At 39.3% G+C, this 24,865-nt stretch overlaps 1 protein-coding gene across 2 annotated transcripts; it reads left to right on the forward strand.

Moving 5' to 3' along the window:
- Positions 1–2,876: 2,876 nt before the first annotated feature.
- On the forward strand, positions 2,877–23,498 carry ZNF487 (zinc finger protein 487). Of its 2 annotated transcripts, XM_057530514.1 has the most exons (5): positions 2,877–2,908; positions 4,519–4,666; positions 13,056–13,182; positions 13,455–13,550; positions 23,029–23,498. In XM_057530514.1, the coding sequence occupies exons 1-5, from the start codon at positions 2,901–2,903 to the stop codon at positions 23,112–23,114; spliced, it is 465 nt and encodes a 154-aa protein (XP_057386497.1). In that variant the 5' UTR covers positions 2,877–2,900; the 3' UTR covers positions 23,115–23,498. The 2 variants fall into 2 exon arrangements, with proteins under 2 accessions (XP_057386497.1, XP_057386496.1); XM_057530513.1 differs by lacking the exons at positions 13,455–13,550; positions 23,029–23,498 and adding an exon at positions 19,151–19,927 and having other exon boundaries at positions 13,056–13,200.
- Positions 23,499–24,865: the final 1,367 nt, after the last annotated feature.

A 24,865-nucleotide genomic window follows, 5' to 3' on the forward strand; every position in this document is an offset into this window, starting at 1 on the left:
ATGCTTTTTTTTTTTTGGCTGCGTTGGGTCTTTATTGTTGCGCGCAGGCTTTCTCTAGTTGCAGCGAGCGGGGGCTACTCTTCATTGTGGTGCACAGGCTTCTCATTGCGGTGGCTTCTCTTGTTGCGGAGCATGGGCTCTAGGTGCGTGGGCTTCAGTAGTTGTGGCATGTGGGCTCAGTAGTTGCAGCACATGGGCTCAGTAGTTGCGGTGCACAGGCTCTAGGGTGCACAGGCTTCAGTAGTTGTGGCGCACGGGCTTAGTTGCTCCGCGGCATGTGGGATCTTCCCAAACCAGGGCTCGTGTCCCTTGCATTGGCAGGCAGATTCTTAACCACTGTGCCACCAGGCAAGTCCATGGACTTGAATATTAGATGCTTTTTATGGTTAAATTTTATAGGTGTGATAATGGTATTGTGATTATGTAGGAGAATGTCCTTACTCTTAGAAGATACATGATGACACACTTAGGGTTGAAGTTTCATCACAAGTAAAGACACATCTAGATAAAGCAAATATGGCAAAATCAGCTATTGACTCTAGATGAGATATGTCTGCTCACTGAATCTTTCAAATTTTCTATTTGTTTGAAATTTTCGATAAGGAAGAACTGGGAAATATATTGACCAAGAAAATGTTTATATCGTTTACTGAAATAGTTATGGCTTGAATATCCCATTTGTGTAAAACGTCAAATAGTTGTGCATGTTATCTAAGGGAGATGAGGCTGTGTGTGATAACCTGTTTTTTTCAGTTTGTATTTTTACTCATCTAACAATTTTGTGTATTGCAAATGTCAACTGAAAAAGAATGCACAACCTAAAAGTTGGGAGTTATGTTTTATGAGGCTGACATTCTTAGGACTTCAAGCCGGGGAGGCAGCATCTCAAGTAACCGTGAGAAAACTGCTCTGAGGAGGCAAGGGGGAAGCCAGGATATATAGGAGTTTTGCCTCAAAGGGCAGGTCGTCGGAACAAAAGATTACCGTTAATAAAAAACAAAAAAAACCCCTAGGTATCTCAAGTTAAGGAATTTAGCGCTTTTCTACGTATGGGAAGATGCAAGAGTCTGGGCTCACTGAAACCATTCCTTTGATACGCACCTCAGCGATCTGGGGCCAGTATCCTGTGTTTTCTCATCCCGAGTTTCCTCAGGTCTCACTGTGGGGAGTGGCTGCAATCCGATGGCTGCTAGATGGCAGGTATTCTTTGTTTCCTTTCTAAGTTCCCTCAGGGCTCACCGGCTCACCCTCGGAGGTGGCTGCAATCGTTGGTGACTATGACCGTTGATGACTATGACACCCTTTGTTTACTGACATGGCAGGCAATATTCCATTTCTCACAAGTAATTTTGAGAAGCTGGCATCATCACAGTTTATCATGATTACTACTACCGCCAACACCACCAGCACTGGGCTGCTGTGCCTTCCTGGGAGAAGCCCTGCTACCACCAGGTTTGTTTTCAAAGTTTGCACTGCGTGTCTCTTCTCTGGTCTTCTCTTCCACCCGGGTCAGCGTCTGGGCTAGCGCAGCAACCGCCTCACACCCGCTCCCTGGCTGCGATCAAAGTGGCTCAGGTCCCACCCCCAGCTCCGGGGCGGGGCTCCAGCCGCGAGGCCGGTCGGGGGTAACACCTTCGGGGTCGACAGGCGCTCTGGCGCATGCGCCGCCCCGCGCGCAGCCTCAGTCGGGGTGCGGCGGGCACTGGAGCGCGGTTGGGGCTTGGCCGGTGCGAAAAGCGGCAGAGCTTGAGGGAGGGGCGGGGTTCAGGCCCCTATCCCGGCCAGCGGCAGGTGCTGCGGTGGCTTGTTCGAATCTGGTCCTTGTGCGCTTACCGGCGCCTGCGGGTCCCCAGAGAGGCCGCTGTAGTGTTGGCGGCCACTGTTGTGAGGCCGCCGCGCACTCGGTGAGGAAGGCAGGGAGTCCTCCCCCTCCCACTGTATTAGGCCCGGAAACTGACTCAGAGTGGCTAGCGAGTGCCTCAAGACCGCAGAGCCGGCGGAGGAGGCACATCCACATCTGCTTCCTCCCTAAAAAACAATTCGGCCTAAACGTTGTGCCCGTCCCTGCACTGAGCCAAAGGACATCGCTGTCAAGTATAACGTGGACTCTTTTCTCATGGGGCACTTGTATTTCTGGGATTCTAGGTGTCTCTTCGGGGGTCTGGGATCATAGTTCATAATGGTTAGTTCTGGGGCTGGTATGAACTGTCCAGCCTGTGTGTTTTCAGTGGTTCTGATTTGAGTTTACTGAAGGACCCACCCAAGATTTGGGGGCATAGGGTGTTCCAAGATTTGGGGCGCTCATATAGGTTCCAATTAAAATGATTTTGTCCCTTAGGTTCAGGTCCTGATTCCTAGGAACAAAGCCGATCTTGTGAGGTAAAGAGGAATCCCACCTGGAAGATGGCTCATATGAGTGGAGACCTTCCACCAGGGCTGCAGAACAGAGGAGGATCAAGGCCAAGAAAGAGCAGGCCCTAGATTTGCACAGCCGATTGCACTATGTGATCCTTATGCTTCGCAAGCCACCCGTCAGACTGTGAGAACGTGAGGTGTGAGCCAGGTTTCAGGAGAGGGAGCTGGGCTAAGGCAAGGGGCAAGTCTGCCCAGGAAATTATACTTCTGAGAGAGCGTAGTCTGGGGGAAAGAAATACTACCTACCATTAAGAAAACTTATCTCAGACCTTCCTGACAGCCTTTGACTTCTTTCAGATTCTCTATTCTTTCCAGTGCCTGAGGGGGCCTCACCCTATGCCCTTTATCACACGTGACATTGAGAGCCGTGGGTGCTTCCTCCATCCTGACTTCACAGACACAGGAAGTAGTGAAGGAAAGAGCTTCCTGGACTACTTGTTTCTGCCTAGGATGAAAGATGAAAACCACTGAGCCCAAGAGGATGAATGACCAGGTCATCCCATTCGTAGCAACCTAGCCAATAGTCAGATTTTCCGACATAGTTAAGTCAAACCCAGTTTCTATTAAAAGACTGAGAAACTACTGCCAAAGTAGTTCAGGACCAAAAGATGTTCTACAGGAGGACATTTTATCCCGCTAGTGTGTGGAGCTTATAGGCAGGAGAATCCAGGAGATGCAAGGCAGATCAGATCTCTTGTGTTCTATCCTTTCTTCCTCCAGCCCAACTTTGTAGTTGTCTACGTGTTTCCTTGATCCACAGAAAATGAACAGATCTCAGGTGGTTTGTTTATTTTTTCCCTCCTTTGTTGACAGTGTCTTACATGAGACTTTTTAGGGTTAGTAGATTAGAATGGAAATATAGAAATAGATGAAAGTCAACTTCAGGGATAATATGCAGGAACACATCAGTATCAGGATGAAGTACTATGCAGATATATGCAAGTTCTATGCTATTACTAGACTATTCTGTGCTATCGTTGACCAAATTTGTCTGATTTTTCTGATAGTCATAGCAAAAATGCAGATGTTCTTTGTTACATGATTTGCATTGGCCCTTAAAGAAATCATCATGTGAATTCCTCATGAGGCATTAGAATTCTAAAGAAGATGTTCCTTTCCTAATCTTCCTGTAGGTATCATAGTAAATAATCTTTCAGTGACTATGGGAAATGGGTGCAGCCAGCTGCCTGTAATTGCTCCTCAGGGGAAGCAGGACACTTTGTGCCAAAGGAGAACTCAGTCAGTTGAGGTTTCCAGGGGCTGCTCACCGTGGTCTTGTAGACCTCTTTCTCATGGTCCCGCTTGATCCGGGCATAGAACCAGGGATATCTGCAAGGAAGAATGGATTATGTCACCTTCAGATAATCTTCTCTAATATTATGTATAGATTGTGCAGCAGATAGGTTAAAGTTGTATTTTCTGGCACACACTTCCCCAGTGCCCTTTTACGTTTCAAACTGCATCACTTGTTGGATCTGTCTGGTAAGGGACACCAGTGACCTTATTATGACAAATGTCATTGATCCTATAGTATTTGCCTTAATTGAGCATTCTATCCTGTTGACACTCATGTTCAGTCCCTCCTAGAAAATGTTGATTGGTTTCTGGTCTCTTCCTCTGTGATTCTTTCTTTTCTATTTTCTCCATGGAGTCTTCTTCCTCTTCTTGCCTCTTATTACTGCTTCTCCCAAGGTGTCCATTATTGGTCCCCTATTGTCCTCACTCTCCTGGTCTTTCTGAGTGATCTCCTTTCCTGTCTGGGGATGCATCATTTGCTGGGATGCTTTTCTGGCTCTCCAGCCCAGACCTCTCCCCTACCTTAGACCCAAATGGCCAACTCTCTGCTGGACATCTCTGTGTAGCTCTTCTAAAGGCCCATCAAACTCTACAATCCAAAAGGAAACTTGTTATTAACAGCTCCCCCCACTTTCTCCTTTATTTCCCATCAAATGTTATCACCAGCAAACCCATCATCCGGGTAAAAACCCAGTATCTATTTCTAAGTGCTGTCCTTTACCTGCTACCCGCACATCCAGTCAGTGATCAAATCTTGTTACATTCAAGTTGTTAATATTTCTTTCTTTTTTTGAAATTGAAATAAAGTGCACACAAATCCTTGGGGTACAACTTGATGAATTTTTCATACGCGCTGCAGCTGGATAGCTATCACCCAGCTCAAGATAAAGGGCATTTTCTGTACCGCAGAAGGCTTCTTTTCTTTCCAAGACTGTACTTGCCGACTCAGTCAAAGGTAATTATTATTTTGACTTCTGTTATCATATATTAGTTTTGTCTCATTTTAAACTTCAAATAGAATCATGTAATACATAATCTGTTATGTCTGACTTCTTTTACTCAACATTATGTTTGAGGTCATCCATGTGAAGTAGTAGTTTGGTTTTTTCCCCATGGTATGAATATACCAGTTTATCTATTGTGCTCTGAAAGGATATTTGGGTTGTTTACAATTCTGGCTTTTGTACACATGTGCACTTGAATCTGAGGGATAGAAACCTAGGAGTGGAATTGATGGCTCATAGCACACATACATATGTTTAACTTTGATAGATTCAGCCAAACGGACTTTACAAAGTAGTTGTACTGCTTGACACTCCCGCCAGCGGTATGTGAGAGGTTCTCTTGTGCCATCGCCTTGTTAGCATTTGGTATTGTTTGTGAGGTTTTCTTTTTCTTTTTTCTTTTTTAGTATTTGGTGGGTGAGTGTAGTGGTATCTCACTGTAGTTTTAATTTGCATTTCTCAGATTGCTGATCATGCTGAGGATCTTTTCATGTTTTCTAACCATTTTGATGTCTTTTTCTTTAAAGCATGTATTCGTTTTGTTTGTTAAAAAAATTGATAGTTTTTCTGTGCTGTATTAAGTTGGATGTTTATATGTTCTAGATATGAGTCCTTTGTCAGATATGTGTACTACAGATATCTTCTTTAAGTTTGAGACTTGTTCTGAATTTTAATTAAGTCCAGTTTATCAATATTTTCTTTAATGGTTAGTGCTTTGTGTCCTGTTTAAAAACATTTTTGCCCATCCCAAAGTCATAAAGGAATTCTCTTATATTCTCGTCTAAAAATTTGAATTGTTTTAGCTTTCACATTTATGTCTATGATCTATTTTGAATTATTAGATACATATACATAAACATGTATATATCTTTTTTTGAGCTATGGCTAGTCAGTTCCCACAGTACCATTTATTGAAAAGACCTTCCTTTCCCCACAGAATTGCAGTGGTGTCTGTTAGAAATCAGGTGACCATATGTGTGTATCTCTTTTTGGATTCTTATTTCTGTTACAGTTGCCTCTTTGTCTACCCTATGCCAGTACTGCCCTGCCTTATTATTTAGCGTTATAAAAAGTATTCATATCTGTGGATATAAGTTGTCCACTTTTGTTCTTCAAGATTTACCATAACTACTTTAAGTCCTTTGTATTTCTTTTTTTAAAAAAATTAATTAATTAATTAATTTGGTTGCGCTGGGTCTTAGTTGCGGCAGGCGAGCTCCTTAGTTGCGGCTCGCCATCTCCTTAGTTGCGGCATGCGAGTTCCTTAGTTGCAGCAGGCAGCCTCCTTAGTTGCGGCTCCAGGGCTCCTTAGTTGTGGCTCGCCACCTCCTTAATTGTGGCACATGGGCTCCTTAGTTGTGGCATGTGAACTCTTAGTTGCGGCGTGCATGTGAGATCTAGTTCCCTGACCAGGGATTGAACCCAGGCCCCCGGCATTGGGAGCGCAGAGTCTTACCCACTGCGCCCCCAGGGAAGTCCCAGTCCTTTGCATTTCTGTATAAACTTTAAAATCATCTTGTCAACACCCTGCCCTGGGAATCTGCTGGAATTTGGTATTGCACTGGATCTATAGATTGATTTGGGAGTTAGGTTATATTAATACTGGCTTGAATTTTCAACTCATGAACATGGCATTTCTCTTCATTTACTTAGGTCTCCTTTAATTTTTCTCAGGAACGTTTGATAATTTCCATGTGTACATCTTTTACTTCTTTTGTTAGATTTATTCTTAGGTAGTTGAAAAATTTTCTCCCTATTTTGACGTTGCTAGTATATATAGTCAAATTTTGTATACTGAACTTGTTTTCAGTGACCTTACCGTTTATTAACTCTAATATTTTATCTGTAGATTATTTTGGAGTTTCCTTCCACACAATTATGTTATATGGATATTTCTTACTTTTTGTCCCATTTAAAACTTTAATTTCTTTTTCTTTATTGCTGTGGCTAGGAGCTTCCATGGAATAGAATAGTACGTACTTGTTTTCATTCCAGTCTCAAGGGAAGCTTTTTGATATTTTATCATTTAGGATGATACTTGCTGTAACATTTCTGGTAGATGTTCTTGGGAAAGTTTCATTCTCCTGGTTTGCTGAAAGTTTTTATCATCCAATGTTGTTGAATTTAATTATTGAGTTGATTGTATGGTTTTCTCCTTTATTCTTTTAATGGATTGATATTAACATACTGATTGATATAATTCTATTAATGTTTTGATTTTCAAGTGTTAAACCAGACTATTTTTCCAGGAAAAATTCCCACTTGGCCTTGATATTCTGTCATCTTTGAATGTATTTCATGATAAGTTGTTTAGGATTTTTGTCTTTCTTCATGAGAGAAACTTTTATTTTCCTTTTTTATAATGTTTTTGTCATGTTTTGTATCAATTGTATATGGCCTCAAAGAAACATGTTAAGTATTTCCTCATTGTCTATTCTCTGGAAGTGTTTGTTGAAGATTGGTGTTATTTATTACTTAGTGGTTTGTAAAAATTCACCAGTGAATTTATATAGGGCCTGGATTTTCTTTATGGAAAGTTTTAAATTATAGATTTAATTCTTTTATATTGGGGAAATTATTTTTTAGAACATGATGTAAGTTGTAGTTGCTTCTTCCCAGTTTGTCATTTGTTATCCCCAGCTGGGAGCAAGTGCTTTTTGTCCCAGGGCAAAGCACAATCACACCAAGGGTTTCTCACATTTTGCTTTGCTCTACACAAACTTCCACCTTAAAATTGCTACACTAACCCCCAGTGTTCCCATCCCCCTTACCTTAATACACTATGTATTGTGTATTAAGGCACTTCTCCAACACACTCTTCCAAAACACTTCTTCTCATCCGACACAACAGTTTCATTATTACTATGTTGTTTATTGTCTGTTTTTCCCTTCCTGAATGAATATAACTCTCCTGAAGACTGGGGGGGGGGACATCATTGTTTTTCACTGTTGTAGTCTAAGTGCATAATAAGTATTGAAAAGTCGCTAAGTGAATGAATGAATGAACTTTCATGTGCCGTTTTGTTTTAGGTGTCTCCTTTGTAAGCACCATGTAGCTCAATCTTTTTAATCCAATCTAAGATTTTCTACTTTTTTGTAACAGACTTAATATGTTATTACTTGGGTGCTTCCTTGTCTTTTGTTTTGTGTTTTATACTTATTCATTCAAATACATATTTTTATATAGTGTGAGGTGTAATTTTTTTTTTTACAAGTAGGCACTGTACGTATATTTGACTCAATTCTGGGACTTTTTCTTGTCACTGATGTATTTTTCTTTTGATTAGAGGAGCTTTGTAATAAAAAGTAATATCCCTTTACAGTTTTTATTTTGAACATACCTTTTTCCCCTTTTGAATTAAAAACATTATATCTGGTATATTTCCTCCCCCTCCTGTAAAAATTTTTGAGCACAACAACCAAAAAAATTGTTTGCTAAATTAAATTGTCTTAAAGTTTTATGTTAGTTTTCTTCCCCCCCCCCTCCCCCCACCAATTTTGCCCATTTTATGTATGGGACATACTGAAAAAAAAAGCTTTGGGTTTAATTTAGCCTTCTTCATTTATTTTGGCTTTATTTTAATTTTATTCACTTAAGATTTTATCCTTATTTTTTCATGCTTTTTTGATCTGTTTTTTATTTTTCATATTTCTTTTAGCTAAACATAAAGTTCATAATTATTTTCAGTCTTTTTTTTTTTAATTTATTTATTTAATTTATTTATTTTTGGCTGTGTTGGATCTTCGTTTCTGTGCAAGGGCTTTCTCCAGTTGTGGCAAGCGGGGGCCACTCTTCATCGCGGTGCGTGGGCCTCTCACTATCGCGGCCTCTCTTGTTGCCGAGCACAGGCTCCAGACGCGCAGGCTCAGCAGTTGTGGCTCACGGACCCAGCCGCTCCGCGGCATGTGGGATCTTCCCAGACCAGGGCTCGAACCCGTGTCCCCTGAATTGGCAGGCGCATTCTCAACCACTGCACCACCAGGGAAGCCCTATTTTCAGTCTTTATTTAAAAAATAAAGACAATTTTTCTCTGTGACAGCTTTAGTTTTAGGTCTTAAGTTTTCATGTAATGAATTTCCCCCTTTGTTTCTTTCCAGGACAGTAGTAATTTGGATGTTGGTTACTTTTCTTTGATCTAAAGTTTTTAATTTGGAGAATGTCTTATTTTATGAGTTAATGACTTTTTAGTGAGTTTTAAAATTTTTGGTTTTATAGGTCATAATCAGACAAAGTAGCTTGTAAAACCTCTGATTTGTAGGGTTTAGCAATATTGTCTCTGAAAGCACAGCATAACATAACGATTATAAGTGGTGCTTTATTTTCAGATGACCTAGTTCCAATTTAGGGTAACCTTGGGAAGTTGGGTAACCTCTTTCTGCCTCAATTTTCTTATCTGTTAAATGGGAAAAATAGTATCTATGTTATAGGTTTGTCCTGAGTATGAGATAGTATGTATTTAAAATATTCTATGAAAGACATTTTTCTAAATAACTGAATTTTAACTATCATTAGTAATTACCTGAACACGTGAGTTTAACAAACTCAATTTGATAGTCCTTTCTTGTTGATAGAGATATATTGCCTCTTACCGTGATTGTGGTTTGTTTTCTTTAACCAATTTATCTTGTAACTGTAGCAGTTTTTCTTTTATCTATTTGGATATATACAGATTTGACTTAAACCTTGATTAATTTTTACCATTTATCATTACATGGTATCTGCCTTTGCCCCATTGAAGTTTAAGGCTGCAAATTCTCCTTAATCTGATATAAATAAGACCATGCTTGCTTCCCTTTTATTTGCTTTTTCTTGTAGTATTTTGTCCATTCCTTTTTTTTAAACCATTCTTTATCACTTTGTTTTAGGTTTATTTTTTGTAAACAACAAATGGCAACATTTGGGGTTTTTTTTTAAGACTAATATGGCATGTTAGTCTTGCATAAGAAATATATCCATTCCCATTTTCTGTGATAATTCGTATATTTGGTTTTATATATCTGTCTTAGTTTACTACATATTATTTTTGAGTATAACATAATGCAATATATATCATAATTTATACTATTAATTATACTTCTTTAGAATCTTTACTTTTTCTGGTATATTCAAATTTGTCATTGTTTCATTTTTCTTCTCTGTTAATTTGGTAGTTTTCTGATTTTCAGTTCTCATAGCTACCAACCCACACCTAAATATTATAACTGAGCCATATCTACTAGCATATCAGATTACTTTGTTGCTCTTCTGCTGCTTCATGGTGTAGTGATTGCTACTCCTCTTCCTCCAGCCCCTCTTAGATGACCTTCGAAAGTTTTAATCCACCCATTACTCCTCCCCACACCCAGGCTCCATTTTAATAATTTATCAGTATATTACTGGCTCTGTTCTTATGGAGAGTCTCTTCTGTTTCAGGAGGTCTTCTTTAATATTATGTTATACATTTCAAATCATGTTAATATTATCCATCTAGTTGTAACCATGTTTCAGTAACAAGCTCTATTGTTTCTCACTCCTTCCCCTTGCTTGAGACTTGCTTGGTAGCCCATTAGTACCTCCTTAGTGTTTTCTCTGCAGAGATTACAGGGGTGATTTATTCCTCGAGGCCCTGCTCATTTGAACACATCTGGTTTTGGGCCTGTCATATGAAAGACAATTTATTTATGTATAATATTCCTGGATTGAAATTCTTTTCTCATAATCTCATTGTCTTTTTGCTTTCACCACTGCAGAGGAGAAGTCCGAAGCTAGGATGCTTTTCTTTACTTTGTGAGTCAGCTGTTCTTTCATCTAGAAGCTCTTAAGAGTTTATCCTTGTCATTCAGAATTATATAAATGTATGCCTCAGTGTGTCTTTTCATTAATTCTGTGTTGGTGGTTTTTTTCCTTCAACACTTTAGATATTTCACTCCATTCTCTCCTTGCTTGCATGGATTCTGAGAAGTCGGTTGTAATTCTTATCATTGTTCCTTTGTAGGTAAGGTTCACATTCCACCAACCCCTGGGGCGCAACACCACCCCCACCCCTTCTTTGCTTTTTTCAAGATCTTTTGTATTTGGTTTTCTGCAGTTTGAGTATGACAGGATGAGATGTGGTTTTGGGGGCATTTATCTTGCTTGGTATTCTCTGAGTTTCCTGGATTTGTCATTAATTTTGGAATGTTTGGTTATTACTACTTCAGATATTTCTTCTGCTCTGTTCCTTCTTCTTCTGGTATTCTAATTATGCATATATTATGCCTTTTAATGTTGTGCCACAGTTCTTGGATGTTCTGTTTTTTTCATTCTTTTTCTTTTCACATTTCAGTCTGTGAAGTTTTTGTTGACCTCTTTTCAAGTTCACTGGTTCTTTCCTTGGCTTGTTGTATGGTGAGTCCATCAGAGGCATTCCTCGTTTCTATTACTGTGGTTTTGACTTTGAGCATTTACTTTTGATTTTTTTCTAGAATTTCTATTTTTCTGCTTATATGACTCATTTATAGTTGAATGTTGTCTAATTTTTCCCATTCAACTCTTTAACATGTTAATTATAGTTATTTTAAACTCCCTGTCTGATAATTCCATCATTTGTGTTGTATCTGAGTCTGGTTCTGATTATTACTTTGTCTCTTCTCCGTGTGTTTTTTATTACTTTTTGGTATGTCTTGCAATTGTTTTTTGAGAGCTGGACCTGTATCTGGTAATAGAACTAAGGTAAATAAAGTTTTAGTGTGAGGATTTGTGTTACTCTGGCTAGGAGTTGGGCTGTGTTTAATGTTTGTTGTAGCTGTAGGTGCCAGAGCCTTCAAATTCCTTTAGTGTCCTTGTTTTTGACTTCCCTAGATCACGAGTTTTTCAGCTTTGGTGTCTCATACCTGGAGGGCTTATTAAAACACTGTTCACTAAGTCCCATGCCCAGAGTATCTGTTTCTGTAGATGCCTTAATCTAATGCTGCATAAGAAAGCACCCCAATATTTAGCAGCTTAAAGACAACAAGAAACATTTATTGCCTCATGTAGGGGTCTCATGAGGCTGCAGCCATCTGAAGGCTTGAATGGGGCTGGAGGATTTGCTTCTGTGATGGCTCACTCACATGGCTAGCAAATTAGTATTGATGTTTGGCAGGAGGCCTCATTTCCTCCCCATGTAGACTTCACCATAGGGCTGCTTGAGTGTCCTTATGAGATGGCAGCTGGCTTTACCCAGAGAAAGTGATCCATGAAGGAACAAAGTGGAAGCACCAGTGTTCTTCTGTGACTTGGCCTCATTGGTCATACTCTGTTATTTCTGCAACATTCTATTGGTTACAAAGGTCAGCCCTATTTAATGTGGGAGAGGATTGTACAAGGGCACTGGGGGAGGAGGTGATGATCATCTTGGACACTGGCTATCCAAGTGTCTGGATAGGGGCTGGAATGGGGCTCGAGAATTTTGCATTTCTAACAAGTTCCCAGCTGATGCTGATGTTGTTGACTTATGGACCACACTTTGAGAACACTGCCCCAGGGAGTACCCAAGAAAAGCTATTGGAATGTGGGAAGGAATTATTAGCGTATCGATGTTCAGATATTTGTGCTTTAAAAATAAGAATGAGATTTCATGTACATATAAAGATATAAATAGCAATGCTGGATGAGTGCTCAAACTTTAATTAAGGGGTCAATGATCAAATGTTTTGAAACCCTTAGGCTGGAGGACATATCCACAATTACTTGTAATCTTGCTTATAATCTTGCTCTTAATTATGTCTGTGAGGCTTTATCTTAATACATCTCAAACCCTTTTCTCCTACTGTATAGTTCCATTAACTTATCAAGTATTTTTTAATGCTTCCATGCCTTTTTTATGTCGTTGGCCCATATTTATAAAGAATATGTAATTCATGTGTCAAGACTTAATACTTTACTCCTCAATAAAACTCAACCTGATAATACAAAATAGAACTTAACGTTTCTTCCCCCTTTGCAACTACCCATTTACCTTTCAGAGACTTTTTAGCATTGCTTCTATAAAATTTGTTGCAGATATTTATGTTTAAATATGTTTTCTGACCTGATTATAAACTCCTTGAGAGCAGGATTAATCTTTTATTTTTCTTTGTATTCCCAGAAATTGGGACAGTTCCTGGAACACTGGCAGGAACTCCTATACTTTTTGTATGAATTAAGAAATTAAAACACTGGCAAGTCCTTATACCATGATTCCTCATTTTCCCACAACATATAGTACTGACAGAAGGGATCCTACATTGCATTTTCTCTTCAACTATTAATTGTGAACATGACCAGGTGTTAGATCCCCAACATATTGCATGCTCTCCAGTTCTGGTCACTGTAGATTGAACACAGATGTGCTGTTTCAGGGGCCAGTGTCATTTGAGGATGTGACTATGGGCTTCACCCAGGAGGAGTGGCAGCACCTGGACCCTGCTCAGAGGACCCTGTACAGGGACGTGATGCTGGAGAACTATAGCCACCTCATCTCAGTGGGTAGGGATTGTATAATTTGTAACTCCAAACAATATTTGTTTCCTTTTTAGCTGCTGATATAGGTGGTTTCTTTGTAGAGATTAATAATTTATAGATTTGAAATTCAGGAGTCAAAGGTGATCCCTTTTGGGCACTACAAAGAACACTTGGGTTCTCTTCCCCAGTGAAATGTTCCAGTGGATTTATTTTCATGCAGGCTAACTTTGTCCTCCTTTAAAGGTCCTGAACCTCAGGGCACCTGGTCCAAGTCCTGTGTCATTTTCCATTCACAGGGTATTGTGTTACCAAACCAGAGGCGATTTTCAAATTGGAGCAAGGAGAAGAGCCATGGATGTTAGAGGAAGAGTCCCAAAGTCAGAGCCACCCAGGTGAGTTAGTGGGCATAGACGTTACTGTAACCTGGGAGAAACTGGATCCCAGGGAGTTAGTTCAGATGTTGGCATGTTTGAGATTTTTTAGGAAATTTTTTTTAGAGTTAATAGAACTTTGGAAGTGACCAAGAATAATTGGCCTTCATGCCTCAGATGCATATATCACCCTGGCAGATAAGAGCTAAATGGTTTCTTTTTGGGTTTTCTTCCAAAAATCCAATCCTTGCCTCTCTCATTTTAGATATTTGTTATTCTTTCTACATCAATTTCATTTGTCGTCTTTTAATCATATATTATGTATTAATTCACTAAGTATTAATTTGACATCTACCATATGCCAGGTTTGTCTGTGTGCTGGGGTTGCAACTGCTAACAATATAATGACTGCATTTTAGTGGCAAAAGAGAATGAAATGTGGTGCTGTTTATGAAAGTGATCAGGAAAGAGCCTCTTTAAGGTCAATATTATAATATATAATTATATCTGTGTTATTAATAATAATATATATCTGTGTTATTATAACACAGATCTGAATGGAGGGGGCCAGTGGATTTTGAATATTCCAGCCAGATGGTATACCCTGTGCCATGAACTTGAGGCCGGAGTGTTTAGTGTCTGCAGAACAGGATAGCGTTTGCCAGGATGAATAGAGATCAGAGAGTTAGAGATGATGTCAGAGAGGTAGTTGGTGCCAGGTTATTTGGCTTTACTGGCCATCGAAAGCTCCTTAATTCTTTTTTTTTTTAAGATTTATTTATTATTTATTTATTTATTTAATTTATTTTTTGCTGCATCAGGTCTTAGTTGTGGCACGCAGGATCTTTGTTGAGGCACGTGGGATCTTTCATTGTGGTGTGTGGGCTGTTTGTTGTTGTGCACAGGCCTCTCTCTAGTTGTGGCAGCAGGTTTTCTCTTCTCTAGTTGTGGCTTGCAGGCTCCAGGACACGTGGGCTCTGTAGTTGTGGCGTGCAGGTTCCAGAGTGCATGGGCTCTGTAGTTTGCAGCACGCAGGCTCTAGTTGAGGCGCATGAACTCAGTAGTTGTGGCACGCGGGCACGTTGTGGCATGTTGCCCCGTGGCATGTGGGATCTTAGTTCCCTGACCAGGGATTGAACCCGCATCCCCTGCATTGGAAGGCGGATTCTTTACCACTGGACCACTAGGCAAGTCCCGAAAGCTCCTTAATTCTAATTGAGTTGGAGTCATTGGAAGGTTTTGAGCAAAGGAGCCCATGTTCTGATTTGCTTCATGTATACCCCTGGCTGCTACAGTGGAAGTGTTGACAGAGGGGGTGGGGAGGAGGGACGAGTAAAGTCAAGGAGAGCAGTTAGCAGTTCTCCATGTGAGGGATTGTGGTGCCTTATACCGGCTTGGAAATAGAAAGTAAAGTGACATGATTGGGTTCTTGATGTATTTTGAAGTTGTAGCCAAAACAGGATTTCCTGTTAGATTGGATTATGGATACAAGAAAAAGAATAATCAAGAGAAAAACTGAAAGGTTTTTTTTCCTGAGGCACTAGACACCTGGTAGTACCTTTAACTCAGACAGGGGAACTTGAGGAGAAGCAGTTCTGGGAGGAAACAAGTAAAGATATGGGTAAGTTTATACAAATATTATCTGTAAAAAATACAGATGATCCCCAAATTACAGTGATTCAACTCATGATTTTTTGACTTCACTGGTGCAAAAGCAATACCCATTCACTGGAAATTGTACTTTGAATTTTGATCTTTTCCCTGGACCAGCGATGTGTGGTAGGATACTCTCTTGTGATGCTGGGTAGCGGCAGTGAGCCGTAGCTCCCAGTCAGCCACATGACCATGAGGGTAAACAACCTTACAACCATCCTGTACCCATAAAACTGTTAGTACAGTATTCAGTGAACTGCATGAGATATTCAACACTATTATAAAATAGGCTTTGCATTACATGATTTTGCCCAACTCTAGGCTAATGTAAATGCTCTGGGCACGTTTAAGATAGGCTATTCTAAGCTATGATGTTCAGTAGATTAGGGGTATTATATGCATTTTCAACTTCTGATATTGCCAAGTTACAATAGGTTTATGGGGACATAACCTCATTGTAAGGCAAGGAAGATCTGTAGTAGCAATGTTTATTCTGTTGAGTATAAAAACAACAAAAATAAAATATTGAAAAACAATAGCATGTAAGTAATTTATCAGTTGACCAGACTGGTGTTCTAAAATCCTTTTATTTTTTAGAAGTGTTGTTGAGTTAAATATGAATGGTAAAATTTAATGAGTAAATGCTAGAAGAAAGTAATGTATAACTTCTAAACTTCTGAAGGGAAGAAAATAGAAAAGAAAAAAAATATATATGTTAGATCAGACCAAAAAAGAACAATGAAAGAGAGGGGAAAAGCAAGTAAAAATTAGAATAAGTGGAAACTGTAAGTGAAATGAAGGAAACCATCCTAGATATTTTAGTAATTACAATACATTCAAAAGGACTAAACCCTCTTGTTAAAAGACAGATATTGTCAATTTGGATTTTTTACAAATATAGGTATATGGTGTTTGAAAAGTACATATGAAATATAAAAAGAAATAATAGACTGTATTCCATTATTGGAATGTAGAAAGGAATAGTGATATACTTCAAATATTAAACAAAATAGAATATTAACCCTTGGTATACCATCAGGGATCCAGTGTACCCAATTTTTGTTTTTGTTTTTTTAAAAAATTTTATTTATTTATTGATTGATTGATTGATTGATTTATGGCTGTGCTGGGTCTTCGTTTCTGTGCGAGGGCTTTCTCTAGTTGTGGCAAGTGGGGGCCACTCTTCATCGCGGTGAGCGGGCCTCTCACTATTGCAGCCTCTCTTGTTGCGGAGCACAGGCTCCAGACGCGCAGGCTCAGTAATTGTGGCTCACGGGCCCAGCTGCTCCGCGACATGTGGGATCTTCCCAGACCAGGGCTTGAACCCGTGTCCCCTGCATTGGCAGGCAGATTCTTAACCACTGCGCCACCCAATTTTTGTTTTTGAATTTCTTTTTGAAGCAGTTCTAATTATTTGCAAGGGTTGTTGTTTTATGACTTTCATAATTTCTTATAAATTAAAATATAATTTTAACTTGAATGAACAAAGAGAAAATTTACTTATATTTTTAAATGGAATAAAACTCATTTTATCTTGTAGTTTCCACATGGGTGACTTGGTCCCATTTATAAATCTAAGAAATATGGGATTGTTGTGATCTTATTTTAATGTATTTTGAAATGTTTTGCTACTTCATCCCTCTAGCAATTATTCCAACATTACTCATCAGTTATGTCCAATAGTGCTAAAATACACTAAAATATAAGAAAATAGATGATGGAATTTCTTGGAAGGATAATGCAATAGTGAAGTAAATCCTCACCATTATATCATCCTTCAGTTTTCTTATTGAGTTCTCTGAAGTATTGCATCAACTGTAATGAAGGGATGAAAGAAGTCTGGAGACCTTATTTGTTGTTTCTTTTCTTTTAAATTTTTTATTTATTTATTTTTTTGGCTGCGTTGGGTCTTCGCTGCTTCGTGTGGGCTTTCTCTAGTCGCAGCTAGCAGGGGCTACTCTTGATTGCAGTGCACGGGCTTCTCTTGTTGCAGAGCACAGGCTCTAGGCATACAGGCTTCAGTAGTTGTGGCTTGTGGGCTCAGTAGTTGTGGCTCACGGGCTCTAGAGTGCAGGCTCAGTAGTTGTGGCGCATGGGCTTAGCTGCTCTGTGGCACGTGGGATCTTCCTGGACGAGGGATCAAACCCGTGTCCCCTGCATTGGCAGGTGGATTCTTTTTTTTTTTTTTTTTTTTTTTATACATAATTTTATTTATTTATTTTTATTTTTGGCTGTGTTGGGTCTTCGTTTCTGTGCGAGGGCTTTCTCTAGCTGCAGCAAGCGGGGGCCACTCTTCATCATGGTGCGCGGGCCTCTCACTATCGCGGCCTCTCTCGCTGCGGAGCACAGGCTCCAGACGCGCAGGCTCAGCAGTTGTGGCCCACGGGCCCAGCTGCTCCGCGGCACGTGGGATCTTCCTAGACCAGGGCTCGAACCCGTGTCCCCTGCATTGGCAGGCAGACTCTCAACCACTGTGCCACCAGGGAAGCCCCGGCAGGTGGATTCTTAACCGCTGCGCCGCCAGGGAAGTCCCCCTTATTTGTTGTTTCTTTCCTTCTTTAGCTTTCACTGAATATAGTTGAGAATTTAGAATTTTTATTTTCTGCCTTTAATTGCAAAGGGCAGAAAATTGACATAAGACTTTCCATAATTATTAGACAAATCAGAAGATGAGTATAAAGAGATATGGAGAAGCACTCTAGACTCTAATAACAGTGGATAATTGATTGTATAAGTGAAATTCTGACTGTAAGTTTTGTTTTTTTTAAAATAAATTTTATTTATTTATTTAATTTATTTTTGGCTGCGTTGGGTCTTCGTTGCTGCACCCGGGCTTTCTTTCGGTGCGGCGAGTGGGGGCTACTCTTCGTTGCGGCACACAGCCTTCTCATTGCGGTGGCTTCTCTTGTTGCAGAGCACAGGCTCTAGGCGCGTGGGCTTTAGTAGCTGTGGCACGCAGGCTTCAGTAGTTGTGGCTTGCAGGCCTAGAGCGTAGGCTCAGTAGTTGTGGCACACGGGCTTAGTTGCTCCGCTGCACGTGGGATCTTCCTGGACCAGGGCTCAAACGTGTGTCCCCTGCATTGGCGGGCAGATTCTTACCCACTACGCCACCAGGGAAGTCCCCAGACTGTAAGTTTTAGGTGATGATATGCTAGATGAATAAAGATGTGCCTCTGATCCTGTTGTAAGAATAGCCTAAATGTATATATACTTCATTTAGGCACTACTATTCATTGTGAATCCCCATGAGAATGCAAGTATAGCCTAGGCAATACAGTTTTCCTTTTAACTCTAATGAAAATGAGTACTTTCTGAAATTTAATTTGGTGGTGTTATGTGGAATAGAAAAGAGGAGGATGAGGTTGTAAGCATGTATATTAGTGAGGCTCTTGCTTCGATAACGACTAGGCCCTGATTTAATTGTTCCAAGTCTAATTGTTCCTTTGATATCTCCCCTTACTATCATTGTCTATTAATTTTCCTTGTGATTCTACTTAATATTTGTTGAGTTGTTGGGCTGATTCTATTACCTGTGCAGTTCCCTACCCCAAGATTAAGCAGTCATTCAAACATTTTATATTTATTGTTTGTGTTTATTTCAAATTCTCTATCTATTTTTGAATGTCACATTTAAAAAAAATTGAGGTATAACTGGCATACAACATTTTAGTGTCAGGTGTACAATGTAATGAGTTGATATTTGTATATATTGCAAAATGATCACCACAATAAACATTTCTGAAGTGTCAAATTATTGCGTTTTGTTGCCAGATTCCCCATTTTTCACTACTGCAAGTTATTTATTTATTTTGCAAACCTAGAGGAGCGAGGCAGTATGCCCCTGAGATTACTTTCATAGCAAATGACTGGGCTAGAATAAGACATATGAATATCTCTTCTCTTCATAAGAAATATATTAACATGTATAAACTATGGTAAATTATTTTCATTTCCATACTTCTGCATAGTTGACCTGATGGAGAAGAGCCAGGAAAAGGAAGTCCAGCATTGGTGGAAAGTTGATTTTGTCAGCAACAAAACACCGACTAAAGAGAGAAATAGTGTATTAGGGAAAACATTTTCTCTGGATACAAACTCTATTTTATCAAGAAAGATACCTGGTAAATATGACTCATATGGAATGAATTTGGATTCTCTTTCAGAATTAATCATTAGTAATAGACACTCCTTTGTAAGGCAGCTTGATGAGTTTAATACACATGGGAAATTACTCCTCTGTACAAAGCACAGGAATTCTCATTCTAGAGAGAAATCTTTAGAATATGATAGAACTGGAAAAGCCATTAGTCCAAATGACATATTTCAGCATCAAGATACTCAAATTCTGAAGCTTTCTTCTGAATATAATGAATGTGGGAAAGCCTTCAATGAGGGGGCAACTTTCATTACCCATAAGAGAGCAAGCTCATGGGAGAAGCCCTATGGATGTAATGAACATGTCAAAGCCTTTTCTGATAGACCAACATTCACTGTTCATCAGGGAACTCATACAAGGGAGAATCACTATGAATTGAATGACTGTGGGAGGTGGTCTGTTGGTGAGAAGTCAACTTTAAGTAAGCACCATGGAGTTATCATGGGGAAGAGATACTATGAGTGTATTGAAAGTGAATAGTTTCAGAAAGAAGTCACTCCTTCAGCGAATTTATAAAGGAGAGGAAACCTTTAACTGTTTTGAAGATTGGGAAGTATTCTGCAAGAAGCCAAATTTCATTCAGCATCAAGAAACACATATAGGGAAAGAAGTCTATAAAATTAATCAGTGTGCTACTGCATTTTACAAGAAGCCAAAGCTTCCTACATATCAGAAAACAGATATAAGAGAAAAACTCTATGAATGTAGGGAATGTGGGAAAACCTTCAGCCATAAGTCATCTCTCATCCTACATCAGAGGATACACAGAGGGGAGAAACGCTATGAGTGCACCAAATGTGGGAAAACCTTTGGGTATAGGTCAGGCCTCACAGTACATCAGAGAACACACACAGGGGAGAAACCCTATGAATGTAATGAATGTGGAAAAAATTTCTGTGAGAAGTCAAATCCCTGTGTACATCAGCGAACACACAGAGGGGAGAAACCCTATGAGTGTAATGAATGTCAGAAAACCTTCAGTGCTAGGTCAGCTCTCACAGTACATAAGGGAATACATAGTGGGGAGAAACCCTATGAATGTAAGGAATGTGGGAAAACTTTCTCCCAGAAGCCAAACTTCATTAATCACCAGAGGACTCACACAGGAGAGAAAACCTATGGATGTCACAAATGTGGAAAATCCTTCTCTGTGAAGTCGAAACTGAGGGAACATCAGAGAACACACACAGGAGAGAAGCCTTATAAATGTAATGAGTGTGGGAAAACTTTCTACCATAAGTCATCCCTCACAGTACATGAGAGAACCCACACAGGGGAGAGACCCCATGAATGTAACCAATGTGGGAAAACCTTCTATCAGAGTCACTCCTCACAACACATCAGAGAACACACTAGGGAGAAACACTACAGGTGTAATGGAACCTTTCACCAGCATCTCGATTTCAGTAAACAGCAGAGAAACAGTACTAAGAAGAAACCCCTGTCAACATCCTGAAACCTTCACCCTCTTGTTGGACTCATTGCATAGCAGAAACAACCTGGGGCTGAGGTGGGGGACCCAATATATATGAGAAATCTTTTGCCTAGAAGTGACATTTCATTGAGTAGCAAATAATTAATATTTGATAACTTTATTAATATTTTGAAAATGTTACAGTGTCAAAAAAAGTTTAAAAAGGAGGCCTTTTCTTTTGCAGAATATGTATAAGTATGCTATGTAGAGAAACTTTTCATGATACGTTTGCTTATTGGAATGCAGCATTGTAGTAGGAAGTATATATATATATATTTGCTTAATAACTCAAAGTTTTTATTTCATAATTTTAATATGAATATGAAATGTATAAGTTGTCCCATACTTAATACCTATGTAATTTTTGGTTTTAACTGAAATTTTTATTGAGATAATGGTAGATTGTAAGATGCAGTTGTAAGAAGTAGTACAGAGAGACCTCATGTACCCTGTACCCAGTTTCCCCCAGTGGTAACATCTTGTAAAAATATAGTACAAATATCAGCCAGGATAATGACATTATTGATATAATCCACCAATTAGTTCAGAATTTCTCAGTTTTATTTGTACTCACTTATGTGTAGGTATATTTAGTTCTGTGCAATTTTATCACATGTCTAGGTTTATGTATCCACCATTGGTTGTGGCATCTGTTGACTGTGGTATCTACGACCACAGATATTTCATGATATTCAGGGGTTATTAGTTTCTCCGGTATTATAATTATGTTTTTCAAGAGTCTCTATATCTTAGACATAGAAAAATAACATATGCTGCAGCATTCAGATAATTGAAATATAGGCAACAATACCATGAGCTTGGAGATATATATGTATTTAATTGGATCATCTGTTCTTTCATTTCCAGGATTTGTTTATATAACTTGTATATTTATTTGTTGACTACATTAGGTTACAAATACTTTCTCCTAGACTGTGGCTTATCTTTTAATTTTATTTATGCTATATTATACTGTATAGAAGTTTTAAGTTTTGATGCAAATATAACAATCTTTTCTTAGGTCTTTTTGCTCTTTGTTTAAGAAATTCTTTTCTAGACTGAGGTTACAAAGATATTCTTCCAAAAGACTGAAGTTCTGCTTTTCATGTTTATATTTTTAAATCTGTCTGGAATTTTTTTTTAATGGTATAAATTAGTGATCTACTTTCATTTTTTTTGCAAATGGAAAAGTCAGTTGTCTCAGGGCCACTTTTGAAGGTCTGTATATTCGTTTCCCAGGGCTGCAGTAACAAAGTACCACGAACTGGGTGGCTTAAAATAATAGGAATTATTCTTCCAGTTCTGGTGGCTAGAAGTCTGAAATCAAGATGTCAGCAGGGCCATGCAGTCTCTGAAGGCTATCGGGGAGAATCTCTTCCATGCCTTTCTCTCAGCTTCTGGTGGTGGCTCTCCATCCTTGGTGTTCCTTGGCTTACAGCTGCATAACTCCAATCTCTGTCTCCACTGACACATGCATTCTCCCTTCCTGTGTCTAGGTCTCTGTGCCTCTTTTGGAGCCAGCAAGGCCATGGCCCTTAACTGTCTGCTTGCCCAGAACCTCACCTAGCTCCTGCTGGCGCGCAGCACGCACTGGTGGAACTGAGCAGAATCCTGCACCCACCCCCACCCCCACCCCCTGCCAAGTACAAAGGCCCCTCCATATCCCCTGCCTCTTGTTTATATAAAAGTACTAGATCTATGGCTAGCACAATTTCAAGAACTTGGCCTTAAGAGAATGGGATTAACACTGTTGCTCATAATAATCTATATCTTTGTGGGCATCAAAATAATTGTAGCTTGTTCTGCCCGTATATGTAAATGAGCAACTACAATTGTCAGCAAAGAGATACTACAGAACCCACGTCGACATCTTCCACTCTAAGGATATGGTGCCCTATGTCAGCATGAAGTTACAGAAGACAGACCTTCGACCATAATCCAATAAAAATAGAATGATGTTCTGACAAGTGGGGATTTGTAAGCAGCTTTTGGCAGGAAAAAGCTCTTTGCAGGAAAGAGCTCTCTGCCGGAGGCCCCTTTTATCTTGTCACTAACCTTAAACCAGGTGCCCCCATGCTCTACTCATCTCTGACCCTAGCACACTTTCAAATCTTTTGATCACATAATACCTTGCCTAATCTGTTGGTTCTTTCCATAGATCAAAGAAGTAGAAATGAAGCATAAGTAATTAACAGATGACCCGATCTCTTCCCTAGCTTCCCCTTCAGTAATCTTGCGAACGAACTGTGTGAACAAGACAGTATTGAAAGAAAGATCACAAGAAGTCAACAAGCCTGCATGACAAGCCTGCATGCAGTGGGGGATGGCGATGCCTCTGACCTCCTATCTCAAGGATTAACTGAGATTACTTACCTTTTCCCTTTAAGAACTTCTCATGGCTGAGCAGAATCTTGGGAGGTGGTTTTTGGGGAGTCCACCATCTCCCCAGCATTCTGATTAAAAGCAACTTTCCTTTCTACCAACATCTGTCTCTCTTGAGTATTGATTTCTGAGCAGCAAGCATCCAGACCTGATTTGGTAACACTGGGATGGCAGCACGAGGTGTGCGGAGGGTGGGGGTCTTTTCTTTTTATTGCCTTGTTGCACAGGCTAAACATCTGGGACAACGTTGACTACAAGTGGTGAGTAGACATCTTTGCCTTGTTCCCAGTCTTAGGAGGAAACCGCTCTTTATTTCACCATAAAATATGATGTCAGATATATGTTCTTCCATAAATGCCCTTTATTGGATTAAGGATGATTCCTTTAATTCCTAATTAATTGAGAGTTTTAAATCATGAACGTGTTGAATTTCTTCAAATGCTTTTTCTACATTATAAAGATATGGTTTTTCTTTTTTAGTATGTTAATATGATGAAATACATTGATTTTGAATGCTACGGCAACCTTGCATTTCTAGGATAAATCCTACTTGGGCACGATGCATTACCATCTTTTATAGATTAGAAGTTTCAATTTGCTATTTTTTAAAAGAATTTTTGCATCTATGTTCATAAAGTTATTGATCTATGATTTTCTTTTCTTGTGATGTCTTTGTCTGGTTTTGGTATGTAGGTAATGTTGACTCGTAAAATAAGTTGGAAAATGTTTATTCCTAGAAGAGTTGGTGTACAGTTGTTACTATGTCTTCCGTAAATGGTAGAATTCACTTGTGCCGTCTGGCCTGTACTTTTTATTGTGGGAAGGTTGTCAGCTACAAATCTTTTAATAGGGCTATTCAGGTTTTCTCTTTCTTCTTGAGTGACCTTGGGTAGTTTGTACCTTTCAAGGACTTCTTCTATTTCAACTAAGTTGCTGAATTTATTGGGATAATTATTAATAAAATTCCATGCTGCTTTAGCTGCATCCCACAAATTTTTATATATTCATTCAGTTCAAAATATTTTCAGATTTTCACTGTTACCTCCTCTTTACCCCATGGCATATTTAGGAGCCATTAATTTCCAAATGTTTGGTGACTCTTCAGATATCTTTCTGTTAGCAATTTCTAATTTAATTCTGTTCTGGTGCTAGATATACATTGTATGATTTCCATTCTTTTAAATCGTTTGAAACTTGTTTTGTAGCCCGTATTATGTGCACTTGAAAAGAATGTGTATTATGCTGTTGTTGGAGTATTCTATAAATGTTGAGTTAGTTGATACTCATTTTCGGTCCACTTGTGCTATCAATTACCTGAGAGTGTTGAAATATCTAACTATAATTGATAAATTGTCTACAGCTATTTCATGTTTTTATTTCATGAATTTTGAAGCCCTGTTATAAATGTATTGGAGCTAGAAGATAACTGCTTTGCTGTTGGATTCACAAAAGTCAAAATACAGGTCTGTCTCTAGGGGCCATTCAATTTCTACAGAGAAGAAATTTCCCATCTCCTGCTGGAGGGTAAGTCCCTGGTTGACAATGCACAGGGGTTGCAGAGGAGGGCAAGTGTGTATGGAATGAGGGGAATGTCCCGTATACGACTGGCCACTAATTTCACTGCTTTCCCTTCATGTCTCACTCCTGTCCTCCACAGTATTAAGCATTTCT

The sequence above is a fragment of the Balaenoptera acutorostrata genome, chromosome 16 (assembly GCF_949987535.1).
Source record: "Balaenoptera acutorostrata chromosome 16, mBalAcu1.1, whole genome shotgun sequence".
Lineage (NCBI taxonomy): Eukaryota > Metazoa > Chordata > Mammalia > Artiodactyla > Balaenopteridae > Balaenoptera > Balaenoptera acutorostrata.